The following is a 25,390-nucleotide window of genomic DNA, read 5'->3' as shown; positions in this document are numbered from 1 at the left end:
AAATTGTATTGTAGAGAGTAAAATACTCGTAGGTAGCTTTGCTTGACAAACGCGGATTCTGCTCATATGGTTTCCCCTTTTCCTTCGACAGCGGGGTGGGGGGGGGTTGGTCGCCTTCGTTCTCGGCCGCCCCCTTTTCAAATCCTTCTCCACTATAGTCTTCTTCATCAGCTTAAGATTTAATTCTTTTAACGTGACTCTTTTGGTATTTAGATCGCCTAGCTCGCTAGCTCCTGCCGTTCCTGTACCTGCCGCCTGCCCTATACTTTACAGCCCCCGACATGCTCTCACAGTCGTCGTGAAATCATCCCTCCCTCCATCCTCCGATCCGCGCAACCCGATTAAGCTAGTTTCACCGGCACCGGCACACACACTAATTGGCAACGATCACTGACTTTTCTGTTTAGCGGTTTTAACGTTGAAGTTCAACTACTCTAGTCCAGGAGTCCCGTCCCTCTCTAGACGGGCCGGGACGGTGCCTTTCTGTTGGGAGGCGGTGGTGGTGGCGCTCTCATGCGGGACGATGCAGACGACGAGAGGGTGGTCGAGGATGAGCCGCCCGATTCGTTCGGATTAGGACCGCCGCCGGGCGTTAGGTTACCGCCGCCGCCGCCGCCGCTGCTACCACCACTCCCCGCCGCACCGACAATACTGTTCGTGGACGACTGGAGCTGATGATGGGCTGATGACAGTAGCAGGTGGTGTTGCTGCTGCTGATGCTGCTGCAGCAGCCGATTGGTGCTGTTGTTCGTGGTGGACGAGTCGTCCTCGTCGAGATCGTCGTCCGAGGACACGGAGTTCGCGTCCGAGTTGGACGGTGACGGCGAGGGCGGCGAAAGCGTTTCCTGCTCCTGCAGCATCGTGCGGAACTCTTGGATGGATTCGTTCAGCGCCCACAGCTGCGACAGCAAGGACAGATCGAGTTGCCGAAGGCCGTACTGTAGATGTAAAATGAGAAGAAAAAAATAGAGCAATTAGAGAGTGGCGATTGGAAATAGGATCGTTTTGTACCCGCAAAGGCAGAGAAATTGATGGGCTCACGCGCGCGCGCCATCTCAATGTCAGATCGATTTCACCCAACTTTGCACCAAAAACGCATCCAATTTAAGGGGCGCACAAGAAAACGGAGACCCAAAATCAGCCGCAGACACAATCATACCTCGCTCTATCATTAACACTTTTGCCAGCTATTAAATGGATCATTGGAGGCATCCTCTCTCGACCCGAGAAACCTTTATTTAAGACACCAAGCGCGTCATCATCACCCTAACAGCGTCGATTTTTGGGGTCAAAGCGTGTCTTGTCCGGCCGAACGAAATTATCGTGCTCGGTCACAACGCAACCCCAAAACCTTCCCCGTCCATTACCAACCACCATTAAAAGGTGTGCGCTTGCGTAGTGTGTACTTGAGCTGACACCATTTGACCGGCATCACCCGTCGTCAGTCAATCGCTGTACTTCGGGGGCTCCCCTCTAGGGGGGGATGAAACACACCTGCACCTAACCCAGCAGCCCGCGGTAAACTGCACTTGACAGCTACCGGCAGCTTAAATGTGATATCGCGATTGAAATCCCACTCAACCACCTCACACAGCAGGGCTGCTGCTGCTGCTGCTGCTGCTGCTGCTGCGGCTGTTTGTGCCGTTCGCTACTATTGAGTGATCGTTTTTCTGTTTTGCCCCTTACGCTGACTCTCTTTTTTCTATCTATTTCAATTGCAAACCCATTTTTTGCCGCGCTTCCATTTCGCTTTGCTCCATATTATAATTATAGAACCAATGCAATCCGTCGCTTACCAGGGGGACTACGGGACGGCGGTGTGCGCAACCAGTTGATCTTGAGGAGCGTGTGTCGGCGGCGGTAGGACGGTTGTGTTTTATTTGCGAAACGGTGAAAGCTATATTATTGCCGCTGTGTTTGGACACTTTAGCAGGGTGTGCAGCAAGGCGCACTCTTCCAGGCGCACGCGGCACTGCAGGAAGCGAACGAGCCTTTTCCTTGTGATTTTTATTGACCGAGAGCGAGAGCTAAAGATCGCCAGCGAGTGACACATTCGCGCGCGTTGGTTGGTCAGTAAGTAAAACAAATTGAGGATTAAATCACCCAATAGAGGCAAATAATTATTTGTCACATCGAACGGACACCTTATTCGTACAGTTTTATTAAGTGTATTGCATAACTTTAGGGGCATATAGCAGCCCTTTATGATTACTACCTAAACGAGCTTGTTTTGCGTCTTCAAATCGTTGCAAAAAGAAATCTACCCACAAAGTAAGATTTAATACCACACACTACAAGCAATTGCATCCAGCTTTCATATTTAATTTCCCATAAAAAGCAACAACAAAAAAAAACACTCCAATTAAACCCGTTTTGAACGATCGAGAAAAGCATGCAAATACGGCTGAAATTGCGCTAATGATATTCGCGCGTTCAGCGACAAAAAGACGTAACGTAAAACTGATGCAACTTAATCGCGACCGGATGGCCCCGCGTGTGCCGCTGCCGCCTAAAGGAAACAATTATTAATGCATTTTAGAAGAAAACACGTCCACATCCTACCGCCAAACGATCGTTTACTATAAAATGCAAACCAGCTCAGCGTAGTGCGCGCGCCCTTCCAAGCGGGGTTTACATAACACAGCGGAACGATCGTCCCCCCCCCCACCCCCCCCGATGGACGATGAGGCCAGTTAGGCGGTAATAAGGATTAGCACTCCCCGTACCCAAGTTTGTGTTGGGTTTATTGGCGTAATTGAACCTGCCGGCGGCCGGGTGGCGAGCGGCGTGTGCATTCAATTACTCATCCGTAAGACCATCCGATAATTGTGCATGATTCAGAGTGCAACTCCGCCACTGCACCCTGTGTACCAACTACTATTGCACCGGCTTCTATTTTTAATCATTTATTTTAGTACCAGCACCTCTCACCTCCCTTTGCGTGCCCAGTAGTACGCACCACACGCATTCTTGCGCCGCTCTCTTAAAATCGTTATTGAAAAGAATTTAACTGTTATGCTCGCCTCTGGTGTGATGGAACATAAACACGTCAGCCTAACTGTACAACGGCCTTCTCCTTCTCCTTCGCTCGCTGAGGCTAAAATCGCTCCTAATTGTGATGATAAAAACGAAAAACGACATTCTTCCGATCGCATCGATGAGTTAATAGTGGTTCCCCGCTACCGCTCGCACTCTTTGCAGCATAATTATGCAATGCGTCGTCGTCGTCGTGCACTCTATATCCCTTGCCAGCCCAAGGCCACGTCTCCGCCACAGACAGGGAGCTGTGAGCACCCTAAAACGGTAGTTGTTCTCGCAGGCGGCAGTAACAGGTTCGTTCTCTTCCTTATTCCACCCAGCGCGCTACACTTTCATTTGTACCGCGGACACGCACAGCGGGGAGAGCCACAATTTAGCATAAAATCAGTACCGCCACAAACACATCGATCGACGACATTCGCCGCCGTTCTTGGTGGCGTTCTCTCGGGTGGCGCAGTAAAGCGTACATTGACCTTGCACTGCGGAGGGGAGCCGGAGGATGAAAAGCAGTGCTGCGCGCAAGCATACAACATTATAGCATGTTTTTTTTCTGTTCTGTTCTGTAGCTAACGGGATCGAAAACGAGCGAGCGAACGATACTCCACAGAACCGATGAGGCTCGACCGTGACTGACCATTAAAACGGAATCGCGTCACACACACAGCCAGCCGGCAGCCAGGAACGGAATGATGATGAGCCTTTGCGCCGTGTACTCACAACTATGTCCGCAGCATAGCAATGAAAGCAAATTGCAAAGAGCACACACCCATGCCCAACTGCCCCTTTTCGTCCTTTCGGTTTCCACCTCGACCACCACACTATCCATCCCCATTGGCTTTAAATCGGGCGGCAAAGGGGTAGCATAAACGGTTGCAATTGCTAAGAAAATGGGCATGCTACAGTATTGCGTAAGCAGTTTTTTTACAAAATTTAATAGTGCCAAGGTGAAGGAGAGCAAGCAGAAGACGGAGGGTGAAACATCATGCACAGAATGATATTTTCGTTGCTTGCTTCTTTTTTGCTGCCAAATTGGAGTGTGTTCGGCAAGGCAAAGGAGAGAGAAAAAATGGGTTTCCCTGCCCGGAAAATTAAGAGCAATTTTCAACACATTCAGTGCGCGAATGAAGATCGTTTGATTATTTGTCTATATGCTTCATTGCGATCATTCGTAGGTTGTTGTTGTTGTTGAGGTTCGGGTAAGAGGATCAGCACACCTCTACACACTCGTTCACTCTCGATTACGGTAACGTTTTGAGGCTTAAAGAGAGATTTCCATTTTGTGCCTTAAATGATCGCATTTAGTTGCAAACTATTCCAATTCGTTTGATTGGTTCAAGTTTTTGTTCTGCTATAATCACAATCCGCCTAGAAGTATGCAATTCACATTACAAGTAAATCCTTTTAATATGTTTTTAGACCTTAAAACAGCTAAAAAGGTTCATTTTCTTCAAATATGAATAGACATTGCACAAACTTCTTTAAAGCTAAGGTTTTCAACACCACTCTGCCAGCATTGTAAAGCTGAATATACTTAAGGAGCAGCGTTTAAAGCTAACCAACACAAATGCCCATAAGGCACTTAGCGCTGCTGCTTCGGGTAGGTAAATATTACGATAACCTCAAACTCAATTATTCCATTTGAGCGTCCGCTCTCACCTTCCTTTCCCAGCCTCAGCCACGCTTCATTTCCATTTTCTCCGGTTCATCCAAGCTTCCCTCTCCCAATGTTCCACCCCGCCGCTCATCAGCCTAAAGTGGCAAAGCATCGAGGGGGGCAAGCTAACGGCTTCAAGGTCAATGCCGCGAAAATGATTCATTAATTTTGAGCTATTGCCAGCGTTCGGAAGAAGGTAAAGAAACGAGAAGATGGGACACAAAACAAGATGAGATGCTCGTCGGTCTTTTTTTCTTCTTCTTCAATCTTCTTTCTGTTGTATGCGAAACAAACAATGGCTTGACAGTAAGATGGATTGTTGGAGCAGACGGTGGACTTCCTACTCTCTACGCACATCACAGCATCGCCTTTTGCTACTTCCGCTCCAACTTTGACCTCACCGAAAGCCTTTCACATTGTGCCAACCTCTTTCACACACACGATATAAAGTAATTCCACCCAAAGAAAGGAAACTCTTGCTGTCTAGCGGCGGGGAAAGGTACAACCGCAATGACGCAATCGGCCAGTTATTAGTGAATAATTTGTACCGTTTAATCGGGGCCGCCGGTTTGTTTGTTTCGACTTCTTTTGGTACTGGTTTGGCGCGCGGCTCACCTTTACACGAACGACCTCGACGAAAGGAAGACCCCACCAGCTTCATACTGAACACATTGTCTTGTAATTCATCATTCCATCAGCATTAAAGAGCGACAGAAAAAAGCAGCCGCAGCAACACCTAATTGTACGCATTTGCTAGAATATTTACAAGCGCTGAGAAGATTCTGACTTTCAGCGCAATTTAACCAGTCAAGGAGAAACGTCCTCTCTATCTCTCTCTGTGTCGCTGTGGCTGAAGGTAATCGACCAAACCGACTGGAACTGGTGAGTGTGGGAGTTACGCATTTACGTTTTTTTTTTCTACGAAAAATGCTGCAAAAATTGTCCGCTACCCACACGACAATTGGCTGCCCCGAGAGCGGTTGCCCGCCAAGAAGGACGACCCGCCCGAGGACGAGCCACCGAAGAATCTGCGCCAGCGATCGTTCGTTACACGGCAAAGGCTTATTATTATTTACCATTTTTACTCTCCCCCGGTCCTCATGTCTCCAAGCACGAACGCTTCGAATAGCTTCGCCGTGAACTATCGCCAGTTCTCCCCCTCTGTATCCGAAACGGGGGGTGACTTTGAGGTTGAACAATATGGTTGTCAGGGGCATCATCCACCGTCGACTTGACGTGTGGCGTTAAATGGCGATTTGATCGACAATTATGCAGCCATTTAAGCGCCGCAAAGTGGCGACTCATCTTCAGAGATTTGACCGATCGAGCACGAAAGCCCCCATCATCCCCATGAAAGGGGAGTGCTCAACCCTACACAGTAAAATGAGGCGAAAAATGCTTCTTTTTTCAACCGCCATTTCTAACAAAGGCAAGCTCAAGCCCTCGGAGAGCCCGTTTTCCCATCCCGTGGCGGCGTGTGTGTATGATTTGCGTAATAACAGCCTTTTAGCGGCTTTTAAGAAGGCCTTACTCTTCGCAAGAAGCAACAAAAAAAAAGTGCGTTCTCTTTTTGCCTTTGCAATTGTTCTACCTAATTGCTGCTTCTCAATCTAGCCCCTTCTTTTCGGACGTTACACAACGGGAAAAATCGAGAACAACTAATTCCACACATGTAGCATCATGACTCACGCCGCGTACGCGTACGCGAAAATTCACCCCTCAAAATCAGAACGAAACGAATAGAAATGGCATTTCAGGTTGAAGTGGAATGCTTGCTGCATATCTAATTCTTCGCACAATCGCACCGCAACAAACCGAAATAGCAACAAACGGTTGTCGGAGTTGTCGTTCAACCTTTTAAATCGCCAAGGCAGTGAAGGCAGGCGCCAACAAGATGCAACGGAAAGATCAACGTACCGTCACTATAGCGCTAGAGCTGGCGGCTCTATTTTCGGGCTAAACCGAGCAAAAGCATACATCGATCGTTCGACACACTCTTCCTACGATCTTGTAAATTTCACCAGAAACACAACACCAACTTGGAGACAAGTGGACATTACCATTTTATCCACGGTTGCCGCTTTGTTCCATTACGAAAAACCCAGCGCTCCACAGAGAGTGGAGAGATGCTAATCGGTTCTTTCTCCTCCAAAACCAAATACGGTCATCAGCTAGAGCTGCTGACCAATCGACCCCGAAAATATGATTTCTGTTTTGCAAAAGCAAACGGAGGTGACAGTTTGCGTTTGCCGCCACAACCGCCCCTAATTAGGTTAGTGTCGAGTTAGCGAGCGTGTTTTCGTAACTCCGACGATGACGACGCACGCACGAGACGAGAGTGTTTGGTACCAATTTTCGACCGGTGCCTGCTGACCATTTCTGAAATGTAGCTTCTCCTAATTTGCTCACCCATGCAATAATGCTCCAGACCCAAAACACCACCACCGTGAGATTAGCATCTGCTTTAAGGAGTTGGCGCGGGCTTTGGCGAGGTCGCTTGCGAGACGCTTATTGTCTTGCACGTTCAGTTTGTTTTTCGGAGGAGATCTTACGACATATCTTTTGGAGTTCGATTTTCGGGGCGGTTTCCTTTCCAACACTGTGTCTATTTAATACGCTGCCAAACGTTATAAAGTTATATTTTAAGAACACATTCTATGGAACTGCCTGTTATCTGTCCCCGGTCCCCTGGTTTCGTGTTGATCCCTCCACATGATCGCACCAACGGTTTATGGCGCTATAAAAATGACATACGAAACGGGACAGCCGTAACATAAACGTCACTTCAGCTCACGATCGTTCATCTAGGCGCTCTCACGTACCAAAGGTCCAGAGCAAAAGGAAAACCTCCGTGCGGATCATAAATTCATTTCCAACTCCAAACTCCAAACACGTCCCACGAAAATCCTCAAGCAGCAGCACAGCCTTTACCGACGATAAAAATAGCCTCCCGCCCGCGAGAACTAAATGCCGGTGGGCCTGATCTAGAAGTGGTGATTCCTCTGATGTTGGTTGAAAATCATACCACACAACGTCCAAGTCATAGCGCCACCACGCGCACCGAATGTGTCGCGCCCCCAACACATCACACACTGAGGCGACTAACGTACCTACACAAACAGAGCGCGCAAAGGGCAGGCAGCCAACTCCAATGGAAAGGAATGTTTTAGAATGGCGTTTTCCTTGCCGCACCTCTTTTCTAATCGGTAAGGAGTTGAGTCGCCGGGGTGGGCCTACTAGGTACCAGGTAGGTCGTCCAAGTAGAAATGGCATATCACCGTCGTCGTTGTGTCGCGCGCGCACCGTCGTCTTTGCGATCGTTGTGTTTATTTCTTTTGAAAATACACACACACACACCACGCGATAGCCCGCACCAACCAACCGGTTGGAAGAAGTCAAACGGAACGGAGCGCGCATGGGGTAATTATAAAGCTTCATTTGTACAGAGCCGCGTGAAGGTGTTTTCATTTGGTATGTGCAGTTAATGCATACCTAACGCCACCCCAGCAGCAGCTCTGTCTCCGCCGTTCCAGTGCATTTAAATTGAAAGTGACATCGAGCGGCTCTCCCCGCAAGTGGGAGAGAGAGAGAGACAGAAAAAAGGGAAAGTTCTAAATTGTTTACAAGTGCCCTTAATTAATTCGCGCTCAAATGCAAAATTCAAACAATAAAATTGGACAAGTAGAGCCCGAAGCTGATCGCAATGAAAATGAAAACCCAAAAGTCCCAGTTTTATGCAAAAACTCGTACTCATAGATACGCATTTCCAAGGTATCACCATCATTAATTGGATAGGCAAAACCCAACCTCAAGCAACGCATCTACGCCTGCCCTATCATTGCTCATCAACCTTGAAAACCTTGTACCGATATCCGGGCTGATTTGCCTCGGGGGAAAAACACACACAATTTGCACAGAAGTTGATTTGACTCATCGCCGCGTCCCACTGGGAGCAACCGTTGTTAATTTCTCCAGGCACGTACAGAACACGCAACGCCACCATGCCGGCGCACCTTGCATCTCTAACAAAGCCCCACACGTCAGTCGATCGGTCGGTCGGGAATGAATGTCGAGCATGATTAGCATACATTTGAATGGCTAATTTCCACTCCGGGTCCGGGTGGCGAGTTCAATAGCGTGCTAATACAGTATCACCACAACCTGTGCAACATCATCGAGCTGACATGTAGTTCAATGTCCCAGAGAACGCTCCCGGGGCACCGTTATGGCAGCCTCTCAGCATACAGAGTCGTCGTCGGATGGCACGCACCGTCTATTAGCAGCGGTCAAACGAACCAATCATCAATCAGACTGTTTGAGACCTTTCATTTTTTCTGCTTACCACTTACTGTATCATGTATTGATTGTGCTTCCTTACCGATCGTTAGATCAACGAGAAGTTCAACCTTCAAAAGGCGAACCTTCAATTGTAGTGTGAAGAATGAGACATCATCACGTTAAACACCTTCCCTTGTTTTCTTCGCTGCGGCAGCGATCTGACTTTCACTCGACATTGATCGACGCAGTACAGTAGCGCGTTGAAAGCGCGGGGGGAGAGAGAGAGAGAACCGATTGAAACATTATCCATAAAGATCCACCACTACGTGTGGAAGCCATAAAGAAGCCATTCCAATCCAATCCCCCATACAAATTATGATCGTGGTGTGGACCGTTGAAACCATATCGCAGCATGAAGATCTCACATGACGGATACGTTCATCCCTCGGAATGATTTAATTAAATAAACACTAATTTCGAGTTCTTGCCGTCTGGCACACCCTCATTCTACCGAAAAGCGCATTTTCACCACCGCACGATAACTTCCAATTTTACGCACAGCAGCCTATTTGTTCGTATTTAATTAACGCCGATGTAGCAGTAAGGGCTTCCTGGTGGCAGGAAGAGGCTCTCCCAACTCATCCTAATTGCCACTGGAATGCCTAGCCAAAGCTGATTATGCGTTCCAGAGGAGAAGGGTCCAGTATTTCCCGCATCAGAACGAACTCCACTCTTCTCTCTGTAATGATCGTGGGATTAACGCAACATGTCTAGACCACTATCAACGCGGGTCGTTGTTCGCTTCTCTCCCCTGGGGATCGTGCACAAAGACTGCTGAGTGCGGACACAGCTAACGACGACGCGATATTGTGTCCCGGAGGGCCCCTCTTCAGCTGCTACTATAATATGGCTAATAGGACACGATTAAGAAAGCAGCCGCCGCGCGGGTGGTATCCTTCTCGATCCGGCACCGGATTACCGGATCATCGTCGTAACGCGATAGCTTCCTTCCCGGATCTTGCACATCTCGCACAAGAACGGCGGTATCGCTTGTGTGTCTCTCGTTTGTCATCGCAAGCACGCTGTCGTCGGTGTCCACCAGAACCAACCATCATCAATTTTCTGTTCTTCCACCTCCCCGGCGCAACGAAGCGTTGTCCAACAGCAACGGTTTCCCGTTTGTAATGGAAATTTGATTGGAAGGGAGCTGCTGCTCCACCAGCGACATAATCAGTGTGTTTAGCAAACAAGAACAGCTGCCTATCACGCCGTGGACATTAATGGGGTACACCATCATTAAATTGTGATTATTTTCAGCTCCTTGTGCCGATGATGCCGTGCGCCTTTGGGACATAAATTATGAGGTATGAGCAATAATCTACTGCTCTAAAGCCCCTGTGTGCCGATCGGATGAAATATGATGACAATCGTATGCTTTAACGGGCTCTTTTATCCACGAGTTCCTTAAATAGATTTTTCCCTAATGATCGCAATTATGCTTGGAGGGCGACAGCCAAACGCACAGGCCTTGTTTCTATTTCTGTGTCCAAGTTTTTCCCACGCACTTGTTTCCCCCTTCCCGATCGGACCCAAAAGCTAGCGGATCGAACTAGCAATAAATCATTTTGTCGTCAGAGCAGTACGCACCACCGAGAGCCGGAAATTGTTCATACGTTTCAATAAATGCAACCCGGCCCGGCAATAAACGAACCCATATCATAAAGCAGTTCAATGAGCCATTTCCAAATTAACAACACCACCCCAGAGTGGGCAATATCAGTGGTTTAGAGCTCACTTTTCCAGCTTGATAACTTCAGAGTGTAACACAGCGCACAGGGCTATTACCCTCCCAAATGCCCCACCTCCCAAAACGAGTTTCAAACAAGCTTTAGCGAGGGTGGTGGGCAATAACAAAACTACAATAACAACAACCTCAAAACACAATCGAACTCGATCGAACTGATACCGACCGATGTCCTCATGTATCGATGTATCGAGCCCCAATGCGCAAGTGCATTTGTGTGCGTACTACTACGCCATCATGACACTACACGCACACACACACACACACACACACACACACATTTCGAAAACAAAAGCCAACAATTGCTCCGACCCTTATGCAATCTTATGCTCGAGAGAGTGAGGTCAATATATGGGCGCTTCCGTGCCCGGTGTGCAACTTCAAGAAAACGACGCCCTAAAGACTCCCTCCCTCCTGATTGCTGCGTTGTGGTGCGCTACCTTTTCTTTTATTGTTGCTAACTCCCGCCCGAAAACGTTCGCGTGCTAAGCCTCGTGGAACGAGCCGGTGTGTCTTCACGGTGCAGGCCCCCACCTCTGCGCGCGTGGAGGCGCACACTGTGAGCTAATGTGGCGCGCTTTGCGAAGGGTGACGGGCGGCTTACCAATCATAACACGTCATAAATTTTCCTAACTCCTGCTCTTTTTGGCATTGAAAGTGGTTCGCTGGCTTCGCTTTTTTGCTTCTGTGTGTTTTGGTTTTAAAAAAATTGCAATTTAAAGATTACAATATGTTGGCAGTGTCACAAGTTTGTTGCATCAGTCTCAGCCTGATACGGGTTAACTACCAGCCTGATACAACTACCTGAAGTTCGTCGTCTAATTGCAACGCAGTTGCCCTCTCCAAATGGTCTTTTTTGGACAACCGAAACAAAGAACGTCCGCTCCATTAGTTACACTCTGCACCGACGAAAAAGGTCATCCGGCAAGCATAACAAACATAAAAAAAACAAAGAAAAACAACCAAATCCTGGCTACAGTTACTGTTTGTACCCTGATCTCTCCACAACCCGTCGTTGAAGTCACCCCGATCTCATTGATCGGTTTGTGAATGTTTAATTAACGTAACGGTATCCTCTCGTGTGGATCACCACCATCGAGAGTGGACCTTTTTTGTTGTTGTTGCTCTCCGTTCCCACCGATAGCGGCCCAAGAAGCCGGCAATGAAACGGAACGGAAAACTAAATTAAACGCACCACACTCGGACGACCACCATGTGCCTGCGTCGTTTGTTTACATAACGCAAAGCAAATTGAAATTGAACCAAGGCACCAGTACCGAAGCACCTTCTTCGGAGATCTTTGCGTTGGAAGGGCTCTCTCTCTCTCTCTTTCTTTCTCGGATGAACGAACAAAAGGTATGCAAATGCACGACCCAACGGCCGAAGAACGAACAACGAGACACCTTGGTGACGATTCGGTGCGCACGGTCAGCCGGAACGAACCTATCTCGCGTACGCCTTCATCAGTTCACATGGTTTTCCACCGACCATCCACATCGACAGTACACACGTAGCGCGAGGTTCACCTTCTACAGGAGGCAACGCAAGCACGCAAGCTCTAAATTGGCCCCAATGATTATAAATGTTCAAAATCATTAGCCTATTACAATTATCCCATAGGCAGCCCTCCCAGTTTGGAAAGGAGCTGGAGAGGCTGGAGCGAACACCACACATCGGTCTGCGCTTCGGTCTGTTGTTATTCAAGCAATAAAGTTGGGCCCCTTCTGGGTCCTTCTCTACCGGGTTAGGTCAGTAGGTAATTTTCAACTCCAAAGCTTCACATATCTAGGTTCCTATGGTAAAAGAGAGGGCCTCTTGGGGGCCCCCCAAAAACCCACCAACGAAACGATTCAAAATCAATTTTCAAGCAACGTTGGGGGGGATCTTTTGCATCTTGCTTCTTCACCTCATAACCGATAACCGATCGTTAAGGGTAGAGGCATGGAGATTGCAAACATAATTGGTCGCGGAGGGTAGGCGATATTCGCTAGCGAGTAATTGATCGTGGCTCGTTGCAAACCAAACAATTGCGTTGAATAACGCAAGGCGGTGGGGAGCATGAAGCTGCATGATCTTGGTGTGTTTTGACCTATTTCTCTCTATTCTCCACTAGCCTCCAAGAAGAGTCCTCCTGCTGATGAGGCGCATCCCTTAAGACGGCTTCAGTCGGCTCAGCTCGAACAACGCACATCGAGATGATTGCGAATCATATCAGAGAGGATGTTGTGCTTTGAATGTTGTAGCAGCAGCAGCCACCTTAAAAAAACGAAAGGTTATGTCACTTTCGCTACTTCGCTGACCAGTTGTCTCGTCGTCGTGCTCTAGAGGGCGTGCGCCTCTTAGCGCCTCAGTTTAAGCACCACCAGCAGCAGCAGCAGCATTGCATGGTTTCATGGCATTGCATTACAACCCATTTACAATTACTCCACCTGCTGCTGCTGCTGCCCTGTGCTTAGCCGGGTGTAACATTTCCGCAAATCGGCACACACAAACGCCGGTCCAAAACCATGTCCAAATGTGGCTCGCTTCAAACGGATCTTGCTCGCTTCAGCCCGTAATCGGCCACAAAACGCGTTGCTCTGTTATGGTTGGTAAGGGCGGCGAGAGATCTTCCTATCGACACGAGTTAAACGAGCTGAAATGAACGAAATGGAACGGGTGAGCTACATTCAGCTTCTTCGCTTTGCTTATAAATATTACTTACGACATCGTCTCATAAAAATCTCTCGCGACGTGTTCGACTTCAATTTCAATTGCATTAGATTAGGCATCGCTTTGATCCCGTTGCCATGTGCCCCTTTGTGGCTAGAAGGAGACGCGCGTATCGCAACACACACCGACGTTTTCTGTGGCAGTGCAATTTCATTTTTGACACACTTTTCAATCCGCCTTATGCTTCTCCCGTGACGACGATGGCGACACAAACTCCAACCGATATGCAAACAGGCCGCAGTGTGTGTGTGTGTGTATGTATCCGATTACTTGGCACATTTCCGGCTCCGGTCGCCACCAATCACAAACAAAGACACCTCGCGCCAAGAGACTTTCCGTTGGCCACGGGCCAACAACACGTGCTCCCCTTGTAATCTCCTCCCAACGATGCGGTTTTTTTTGCCGATACACACAATGGCACCCATTTCTGCATTCTGCGCCGTGTCTGTGTGCCATTTGATCGACATCTTCCGTGCTGTGGTACGCATTTCGCTTACAATCTCCCTCCCCCCAACCCCTTTGGACACTCTCTGGAAGGTGAAACTGCGAGTTAGCGATATTGCGAAAAACACGCAATTGCAGCATCCGGAGGAGAGCGATCGAGCGATCCGGAGGGGGTTTGGCGACCACTAGGCACCGCACCGCAAACCTTTCAATTTGCGGTTGCAAACAGAGACAGAGACACATATAATTATGAAAAATAAATAAACCGACCCCGCAGTACACACCTCACTGTGTGTGTGTGTGTGCGTCATTGGGGTGTGGAAAAGCGTTCCAATCGTCGTGCGGTGGTTGGTGGTTCACGTCCACGTGCCACATCTACCGTGCAATGATATGCAATAAAAACGGCCACAGGAGCCAAATACGACTGATCTGTTAGTCTCCTTCCACTATCCCGCGAGCAGCCACCAGCCCCAAAAGACGACAGCGACTTTGAACGATAAATCAGGCTTGGGCGCTGTTGCAAACGGTCAGCCAGTGCCAGGCGTTCGCTTCCTTGATGATTTCATACCGAAGGAAATCGTGTTGCTGCCGCGGGCAGTCCGAAATGGAAAAACTGGAACTGCCGGAAAATGGACATACTCTCACACACACACCAGACCTGTGGGGAGAAGGCGGCGCAAAAACAATTAACTATGATTAATTGAGACAATTTGATTGCTATTTAGAGACCAACGCACCACACACCAGCACTGGGAGCTGGAGATCCCCGTGTTTTCGCTTTCGCCAGTGCTCTTCGATAGTGCAAACGATCTATTTATATCATCTATGATCGATAAATAACGACACAGCGTAAACCAGAAGGGAAAAGGAGGAGGACGCCTTCTGCTCGACTCGTTTCCGTATGCAAAATAAGTCATTTCGGAGAAGAAATCTGGTTTCTGCCTCTGTCCTGGGTGGGTGTGAGCTGACATGATCAGGTAGTGGAGCACCAGCACAAGGGAAACGAGACCGAGCAACCGATGCGAGGGCCCACAATCTGTCACTGGAAACGTAAATTTAATTAGAGATCGTAATATGACAACATCTCTCTCCCCCTCCACCTAAGGAAGCGTCCAGCCAAGATTTTCATAAATTTCATGTAATACCCACGGGCATCGGGGCGAGATTGTGGATAAAAAGCGTGTGCAACGATAGAGAGTTTAGCTTTCAGCCCTCTTCAACGCGCCTTTCTTACATACGAGAGGACACAGCTACCGGAATTCACCGGGACTTGACGGAACGGTCCAGGAGCGCAACTTGACGCACCAAGCGCACACGCACTCCGTAATCGGATAAGGCCAAAAACGGAAGGTTTTAATTGAAGTTGACACTTGTCTTGCATGCTGCTGGCAAGCGTCCCAGGGAACATGCGGAGCCAGTGAGTTAATGCTGGCACCGAAAAATGAAAGTACATTCGTCTAAGGGTAGGGGATTAAGGCGTCTAGTAAAAAAAAAAAAGCTTGTCCACAAGCGCTGGATTGCTCGTAAAGAGTGTCACAGGAGTGTTGTCGTTGCGGTTAGAAAATTCCAGATCGCAAGTTAATTGAGTTGAAGGGTTAGTTAAGCGACAGCTCGATTATTACATTAATATCGAAGGAAGATCATGCATTTAAAAAAAAAACCGCCTCCGAGGCTCTCTTTCCCCGATATGCAAATGGTTTAACCTTTGGAGGACAGTTTTCGCTCGCAAATGGTTTCACTCTCTCTCTCAATAGTCACCACAAGAAAATAAAAAGGAAAAGCGAGTGAAATGCACTCATCCCGCAACATACACACAAATGCGACACGATGATGTTGTCGCGTCGAAGTCAATAAACTAATTAGCGTAATGGGCCCCAATGGTGGCTTGTGCTGCGGCGACGGCAATCAGCTGTCTGCGTACGCAAATACCCGAAGCCTCTCCTCTCGAGACAAACCGACGGTTGGTTGGGCTGGTTTGGACTGCCTTTTTCCACTCAAGACCACAAAATCATACCCGCCCCGCCATCCCGCTGCCGACCCGATCCACAACCGTACCGACGGTCCGATGATGATCAGGTTGATAATGTTCGCAATTAGTTCCCAGGCAGTGCACTGGACACGTTTCCAAACCCGACCATAACATGCTTTTTACGCGTGTATCAAACATAAACGCAGGGGACACGCACACGGGTCTGGTTGCATGGACAGCAATTTCCAGCAAGATTTACGCAGAGGGAAACTCTGCAGAACCTTAATTACTCCAGTTTACAGTGCAGCGTGTGGCGCTAAATGTGGAGAAAGGAGACGGAGCATCTCATCGCTCTTTCTCCAACGCGCGTATAGTACACACAATGGAAAACCCCTGCCCCGACTGCTCAGAAGGAAAAATTGTACACAAATCCTCACCCATCTGACAAATAACCCGCACAGAGACGCTTTATGAGGGGTGGTTTCGGGTTACCATATCCCAGCGCCAACCACACTGCGCAGAAGATCTCCATTGCATTAATATCGCTTTCGTTGCGCAATCGGCCAACAGACAAAGAAGCAGCAAGAAGAGGGAAAAAACCTACTCTTCACCCTGGCCCACACACACACACACACACACACACACATCATGTACACAAAGTTCAGCCTAATCGGCTCATCAACAAGCGATATGCACCACGTTTTTCTTTCTCTCCGGAGTCTTGCAAAATCCCCCGCGTACGCAAAACTCTCATCGGCGGCACAACGGCAGCAACAGTGCGTTCGCTAAAAGTGCACCCAAACACACACAGGCACACACTACACTGCACCATTCAACCACAGTTACGACTCTCTAATGAAGCAATAAAAGCCACATACACATTAGTGTTCTTGGGATGATGGAACCCATTGTTTGTGCGCTAACCCTCCTCAGACACTGGAGTTGAAGTGCTTTTGCTTTATTTTTATTATTTATCTCTGGTCGCTCCTACGCACACTACTACTGCCAGAGTACCCACGATGCAGCGAGAAGAGTTAATGCACTGTCATCGAAATGGGACACCTCGTATCTCCTTATCCGATTCAATCAGACCCGTGTTACTACTACTACTCGGTACGAGCCTCCCCTTCCCCACTGCGGGTCTGTCAACTGTCTTCTTCGATGACATGACCTCCCTTCTCCGAGTCTTGATTTTGCAACTCCAATCCAACTCGTTCGTCAGATTGTCGTCTTCTCGTCGTCCCATCGATGTCATCACACACTGTCGCGCTGGTGGAAAAGGTCATCCCGGTGGTAAGCAGAGATACTAAACCGTATGCACCCCTCCGCAAACAGATGGATGGATTTTGACATCCTCACCTGACGCACCTGACGACGATTGGCGATTGAGTAGGCGGCGTACCTGCAATCCAATCATCGAAAGTACACACACACAGAGTTGTAAACGCTCGCAGTTGCTTTCGTCTCATTGACTTTGAGCGTATTGAAATGCATCGCACCGTTTCGTTCATGTCCGATTCTAGGTCGATCCATATCCGTCAGTAGCGCCAGACAGACGACCACCACCACTACACACTGTGCATGACATCATGCGGGAACGGATTTATTATCGGTTAGCCACGGCCGACTGACTAAACGATCAATACAGAAGCAGACGTCGTATCAACATCATGATCACTTGGCGTTGCTACTGAAGGTGCCGGGTACGCAAATCGTGCGCACATAGAACAAGAATTGTGAAATGGCTAATGGCTCACTGGTACAAAAGGTCGGCATGGTAATCAATTACAAACACGCATATAATGTTATACGATCGCGTCTCTCTCCCTCACTCGTAAATCCATACATAACAAACATCAACGATTATACGAGGCCCATCCATCATTCGGCATAATTTTCTGCTACATTTGCCAAATCCTCTCACCCCTACCCCTAGGGGAGGGCATCAATGTCGGTAATTCTGCACATTAATCTTGTCACCTTGTCAGACGTGACTACTGCTAGAGCTGGCGTCTACGGGACGACGATCACGTACTTATAGAACCCACAACACACACACACAGACATTTGAACTTCTGGGATTACGATGCGATGGCGATCTTCAGACCAAGCTGCTCCAGAAAACCTGAGACCTGCGCCACCACAATCGCGCTCCATCCGTTCTTTCTGGGTCACATCACAGCCGACCACTCCACCAGTGCATCACGGCGCCTGCGTATTACACTGACCTAAATTCTACCTCCATATGGAATCATTTTTCCTCGTTTAGCGCACGAAAGGATCCACACAGTGCAGCTCGCTCCACAGGTCAGCTGTGCAGCCCATCTTTAAGGTGCAAATGCAAAACGAAACCGAGCCAAGTTACCCAAGCTCATCATGATGACCCGCTGGTCACCACCGCTGGTTCAGAAATCAATCAGCGTTACACACACACACACACACACACACACACAAACACACACACACAACACACACACACACACACACACACACACACACACACACACACACACACACACACACACACACACACACACACACACACACACACACACACACACACACACACACACACACACACACACACACACACACACACACACACACACACCACACACACACACACACACACACACACACACACACACACACACACACACACACACACACACACACACCACACACACACACACACACACACACACACACACACACACACACACACACACACACACACACACACACACACACACACACACACACACACACACACACACCCCAAGTGTACAGTTAACAGCTTTCCATCAATTACACGTTGATGGTAGTTGTGGCACTCGTAACGCTGGGCGGTCTGTCCCTACCATTTTATCCGTGAAGGTAAGTTAATTACCAAGCCCGACTTCTTCGTGTAAAAGTGCTTTTTTGTTGCTGTTGTTTCACCTGCTGCCTTTTTTGCGCTCCCTTCGCCCTCCCTCCCTTCCCTCCCCTCGGATGCTAATTGATAGCGCGCGACCAGCGAGACGAGGCGAGCGGGAGCCTAAGCTGTGATGACATAAACAACCTGAGTGAGTGCACCAACACACCCAGCACCACCGCACCACACATAGAGAAATATCCATCCGAGGGGTCGTTAAGGGCACAACACCGAGATTTGCTCACCGATAGTAGTGTCACCGCTTCTCAAACGATATTTGCCATGGAAAGCCGCACACGGATGACCGATTTGCATCCCGGTACAGTCGCAACAAGGCCCTTACATCATCGTGTTCGACACAAACGCGCTGTCAGATAACGGCCATACAATTACGGGAGCAAAGATGTTTCCAAGCTTCGGTTCAAAAGTACTGAAATTAAAGCGAAAAGTGTAGTAATTCTAGCCGCACTACGATGGAGCTTCACTGGTTGAGAGCCAATTGCATTACTCATGCGCTTTACATCCTCTTCTACACCCATCAATAATAAAACAAACCATGCATGCCGCACATTTGCATACGATGAGTCAAGCCGGGTCATGTTGCAATCTGGCCCTGAATTCCTGGCCTCCATGCAAAAACACAATGATCATCATACACAAATAGCCGCCCGTTTCCTTTCCCTTGAACTTTCTTCTGCGGGTCCACACACACACACACACCTGCTGCGGGCGATTCCCGGTTCCTCCCCGCCACGGGTATAGAGAGAAAATAGTCCCTCTTTCCCATCCGGCGGGTATTTAAATAAAAACATCCGCGCAAAGCACTACGAAACACAAGTGGTGGCGCGCGCTCCGCTGTTCGTGATGTTTCTAATCCGGTTCACCGGCAATGCAATGGGGAGAGACGGATTTGCAGTGCCAAACACCACCACGACCAACCCATGTTAGTGTGCGCGGCAGAGCGCACACGTTTATTATTATTTTGCACGCGCCAACAATCCCTTTGCGAAGAGGGCCACCCGCTGACATCATATCACTGTGTGGAGGAGTGTTGATGTGCTGTTTTTTTTGTGTTTCAATTCTATATTCGTTTGTGTTTTTTTGTTCGATTTTTCTTCAATTCACGCTATGCTTTCGCGCGTCCGCGACGGGTGAAAGTGTGTATGCAGTTTTGCAGTGCCGGTGTGACTCCGCACGGAGCGAAATTGAATGGTGCGCACTGGAAAGCACCTACAGGATAGTAGGGGGGGTCTCGTCCCATGGAGGGTACGATGTGGCGTTCGTTAGCGACAACAATCGGTTTCGCTGGTGATGCATTTAATGTTACGATATTGATCGCTCCCGGGTTTTCTACAACACACCAGAAACAAAACTCTCCCCGGGGCTGGAAGTATGTGCAATGTGATCGAACATGGTAGAATTAAGCGTCACAAACTAGTTGAGCCCGTATGAGGCTGGGGTATGAGATGGGGTGAAACGGTACAGGATCGGTTGCTGTAAAACACGGCCACAAACGTTTAAGCTGATGCCTGCTCGATCACCGATCGCTCCATCGCTGATACGGATAGGATAATGATTTTATTGTTTCTCCGCTTATCGCGATCGCGCCTCGCTTCTATCGCCAGATCGGTAGCTCCTAACGGCGAGCGAGTAGAAATGCGGAAGGAAAACAATCATAAAGCCCCATGACACACTCCACAGACTGAGGGTGGGTGTCCTTACTTAAACACGATGCGAGACCAATCGGGGAACGATCTACAGCGCCCGGCGCTGTTTCTGTCCCCATTGGGTCGTTGGGGAAGTGCCGGTTACGAAATGCGTATTTCCTCTCCATCTCACCGTCGTTAGTACTATCGGACCATCATCGCTCGGTGTGAGAATCGGGAGTAGTGTTTTTTTACCACTCTCGCTGTGTTTGACATGGTACTGTACTACTTCCCATATTTGGCGCAACCAATAATACGCCGAATAATCCACCTTTCCACTGCTATCCTGAACTAATTGCGCCTCGACAGCGTTGCATTCTATTCATGAAATCGGTTCATATGGCCTCAAAAAAGTGCACGATCACGTAACAGATCCCTCCTCGGCTGTATTTAGCGTCCCCCGGTCGCGTTTACTCACCTGAAAAATAAAAATAGAGAAAGAAAAAAGTTCGAATTAATACATTATTCCACTACCAGGATGTTGTAGCGTGTGATAGGGCGCGCAACAATGTTGCAGCAATACAATTTATGGCCATTTCCAGCCGGATTGTCGGATGACAGATGCAAAACAAGGTTCACGGCACTACGACGAACAGAAAACGACGCATTTACGGAGCATTTAGTTGCAAATTGGGGAGGGAGAGTATGGAAAATATACTTGTTGATATATATATATATATTTTGATGCTTTATCCAGAGACTCTCCCCTGCTTCCCCTCGCTTTAATCTGGCGCTGAGAAACGTGCTGACAGGAGTGCTGCCGTCGCCATCGACGGTGACTCTTTCCCTTTCGAAAGTAAACATTGCGCGTCCGGTAGAGTCCACTTTCCCAAAAAAACAAAAACTCAGTTTCACTCCTATCCCGCAACCACCCACGATCGTCGTGGTGTGATGTTCGGAACCAACCAATGAGACCCACATACGCACATCTGCCTCGGCGGTGCAACCGGCAAAACGCCCGCGTGCGATCGTACGCACTCCGAAAACGTAGACATGATGAGACACTCACAAATCGACACATCGGCCAACAGGGGGGGGGGCATAAAAAACCTACTCCCCCGGTGTTGGCGACGACATCCACAATCGCACACACGCACTGACGCTACACAGGGCACACCGGAAAGCGGCATCAAACTGCGGCAATATAAATGCGTGTACTGCACCCGAGGTGGGGTTTTGGCCATCTTATCGAACTGATGGTGGTGGTGGTGGAGGTGAGGTCTCACCCGGTCCTTGTACGCTTAATCTCCGGTCCACACACACAACACTTCTTTTGGGCCCGGGTGCGCGAGTGACCAACTTTTGCACACTGCGGAGACGACTCCTCAACCCTGGTCCGGCCCCATTGGCGGCCTTCTGCTGCTCCACAGCGCTCCACAAATGCCACAAAACGAAAGCGATCGAGCGCGCGCGCACACACACCAACCGGACGTGTGACGGTACGTGCGTGGCGTAGCGAAATGGTAGGCAGCCGGCGATTGTGCACCAACAAATGGGGAGCTCGTGCGTTCGTTGCACCAAAGAATGGAACATTCGCCGTACGTGGTCTCACCTCTCTCTAGGGTAAAGGTGATAGAGTTTCTGTACTTATCATTCATATTTTTCGAGGAACCACACCGACGGGGGTGTGTTGTGTAGACAATTAGACACGATTTGGTTGACCCATTTCTCTATTTAGCATACGCTTTGCATGTCTTCTTCAACTTTTGAGACACTAATGTCTGGAGTTTCAACAGCTTGGTAGGCTTTTTTAGACATTGTTTGGACTTCGAAACTTCAATGTCTGATTTACAACGGCTTTTCCATTTATAGACATCTCGGAGATACTCAAGAGCACATAGAAACTTAATGTTCTTGATATCCTCGAGCTAATCAACAACATCTCGGCTCTAAATCAACAACTCCCCATAGCTCGCGATAGCTTTATACAGTGAGCTCTGTGACCATATAAAATCGACTGTTTACTTATCCGCAACCAAGAACTACATTAAACGAGATAAAAAACGATCATCTCTGCAACTACCACGGTTGGCAAACAAAAAAACTGAATTATCATCAAACCAGTCCCAATAAGGCCGTAAAGCTCGTGATACAAAAATCCTTCCCCGCGTGTACAGATCGTAAAATTCAACAGTTAACGGCAATGATGCTTCGCGTTACTCCATACATTGTAGTGCCGAGAGACTTGCTTGTTTACGATAGTGGTTTCCCCCTACTTCCAAAACCGTTTACCTCAGCCCATCGAAGTACTGAGGGGAGGCCTGCACATAAGGATGACATCCGGTAGCGAAAAGGCGACCCACACCGATTCATCCATCAATCGGTAGTTTATTGGACAAGCATTGAGCGTTGGCACGAAAGCGGCAAATGTCACGTATCCGTAGCGCTTACAGTCGCTCATCCTCCGAAAGCCCGGCGACAGTAGCACCAACTGCAGGTGAAATATTCCATCCCTCCAACTCCGTCAGTGATCAGTATCGGCGGCGCATTTACACTGAGAGCGTTTGTGACCTGCGGGGAGTTTAGCCCTCTTGCAATGAAGAAATCATCTGCACAGCGAACGACGGCCCACATTCACCGACTGACCCGGCCTCCCCTATGACAACATGATTGACAGTTCTGCTGTTCTGTGCCCTCCCGTCGTGGTGTTTTCTTTAATTTCTACCTCATTTTGTACGTCCACTACCACCACAACCGACAAAGACCGTCAAGGACGATGGCTCTGTGACGGCATGTGTGAGGCGTTCTAGTGTTGCTGCCTTCGTTTCCTCTTCCTTGTTACACACACCGTGTGTTGCCTGCCTGCTCGAGGGCCTCCGCTTCTAAGCCGCCGTGTTTTGCGCAAATTTGCCACGCTCAGAACCACCACCACCACCATCGCAGCCTCGTGCGGCTATGGAATGTCTTGTCGGTCACCCTCCCTTGGGGCCACCGCCAGGCATCCAACAAACAATTTCTGGTCAAACCAGTTTTGCCAAGTCGCGGCGCGCCCTTTACACCCTTGCACGCAGCATTCGCATTCCTCTCCTCGCTTCGAACTCCAAAACTTCTTCTTCTCCATCATCCGTCTACAAATGGGTTGAGATTTTGATTTGCCATCGGCCAAAGGTTGCTTGAGAGAGGCGGCTCCCAGCAGAGGTCGCAGTGGCTCCGTTTTTGGACCTCGCCGTACGCTGGGAATGGTTTTATGCCGACCGGCATTATGATCGCTGGAAATGGAACGTGTTTTTAACGTTCCACCACCACGCCAAGAGAGTTCCGCAAACTTCGATGCATATGAAACTGCAACACGAGCTGGTCGCGATCATCGATCAACAACAACACACCGCTGTAGCTATGTGTGTGCGTGTTTCCATACCATGCACCAACAACTCTCCAAGACGTTATTGGATACACGCTGCCCCGCACAGCCCTTGGGTTGTTAGGTGCGAACCTCCGTACCCGATACCGGTATGAAAGGGGATGCCCCATCAAACATTGAAGCCTATCTCTCAAGAAACCGATTCCGTTTTTGATTACTGGTGCCTCATAAGGCAAGATTTACGATAGCCGGAGGATCAACTTGTTAGGCTTGTAGTGAAGCACAGAGGGACTCTGTTTGCAACACAACAAGCTTGCCTCAAAGTTGTTGCCATCAAATGCGTGCCAAATTCACATTGAACCATGCGAACCAAAAACACTAACACATAGAGGAAGAGAAATAAATTACTCTCAATTAGGTAGTCTTGCAAAGTGTCTTCTACTGTCTCTACCTGATATTTATACGAGCACATAATTCACTTGCCTAATCTATGGGATTCCATCTCTGTGAGCTATCGGAGCGATCTGAAAGCATCCAAGAATGGATGACGACTCACTTCCAGGGTCAGAGAAGCTCGATTACTTACAAAACCACTTCCGCGGACAGACAATAGCTGTGGGAACTCCACCAACTGGGCCTTAATGTATCCTTACTTTGTGTGCAAATTTGCCCGCACCAACACAGCACGTAACACAATGAGCTAACGATGAGGTGATTTTTTTTTGAAACTAGAATACACACTTCCCACCTCTTCCATAATGCAATATTAGATATCCGGACGAAGGAGGACCACATAACATGTAACCGTGTGCGCTAATGAGATTTATATTGTACGTTCGGTGCTGGGTGTTATGACGTCGAAAGAACTAAATCGAACGAATCTACCCTGGTAGACACCGTTAAGACGGATGTCAGTGACACAATCAACCCGCAAACCCACAGCCGTCGACAGAGAGGTTCCAGTTTTATGGTCTAGCGTACACGAAAGCCCGCCACGCCAACGGGGGCATTCAAAAGATCGCAACGCGTTCTAATCCGTCTCCACACCCAACAGAGGCTGAGCTTTTCTAGCACGCCCAACGGGGCCCAAGGTTCAAGGTTGGCCGCCACGCCGCCAAACAAACCCTTTGTTTCACACAATTAAACTCCACACCTCCACACAACTGCCAAGAGAGCTGTTGTGGCATTAATTTATTCTACCCCGTCAGCGAGAGAGATGAACGTTCCAGCCAGCCACCACAGATATCTTGCCAGCGGGTAGTAGCCGTTAACCGTCTCTTCCTGCAATCAAGAAGCAGTAGTAGTAAATGAAATATCTCATTGCATCAAGGTCGTCTTCCATCCGCTTATGGTCCGCTCTGTGTGGTTCCTCTCCAACTCCCCGGAAATCAATCGTGTGCACACACACATATTGATCATCGCTCATCCACCGTCTTCCCGGTTTCGATATCATCCCCAGCATGAACGTGGGGATGGAAAGTGAAAAACTGGTCCCTCCTCTATCCAAAATTGGACCACCGCAGAAGAGAGAAAAACATGCGGAAGCTTCCGCTGTACGTGAGGGAACCC

The 25,390-nt window shown here is 48.7% G+C and overlaps 1 protein-coding gene across 2 annotated transcripts in view; it reads right to left on the bottom strand.

Moving 5' to 3' along the window:
* Window positions 1–205: 205 nt before the first annotated feature.
* The window catches only part of LOC121595404 (lateral signaling target protein 2 homolog), a 47,760-nt gene continuing 22,575 nt past the window's right edge, over window positions 206–25,390 (bottom strand). For both annotated transcript variants that reach the window (XM_041919349.1, XM_041919348.1), the window contains exon 4: window positions 206–938. In XM_041919349.1, the coding sequence (XP_041775283.1) occupies window positions 459–938 (480 nt within the window). In that variant the 3' untranslated portion in view covers window positions 206–458. The remainder of the gene's footprint in view (window positions 939–25,390) is intronic.

This window comes from Anopheles merus, chromosome 3R (genome assembly GCF_017562075.2).
Source record: "Anopheles merus strain MAF chromosome 3R, AmerM5.1, whole genome shotgun sequence".
In the NCBI taxonomy this organism is placed as follows: domain Eukaryota; kingdom Metazoa; phylum Arthropoda; class Insecta; order Diptera; family Culicidae; genus Anopheles; species Anopheles merus.
This window is presented reverse-complemented; position numbering and strand designations above follow the sequence as displayed.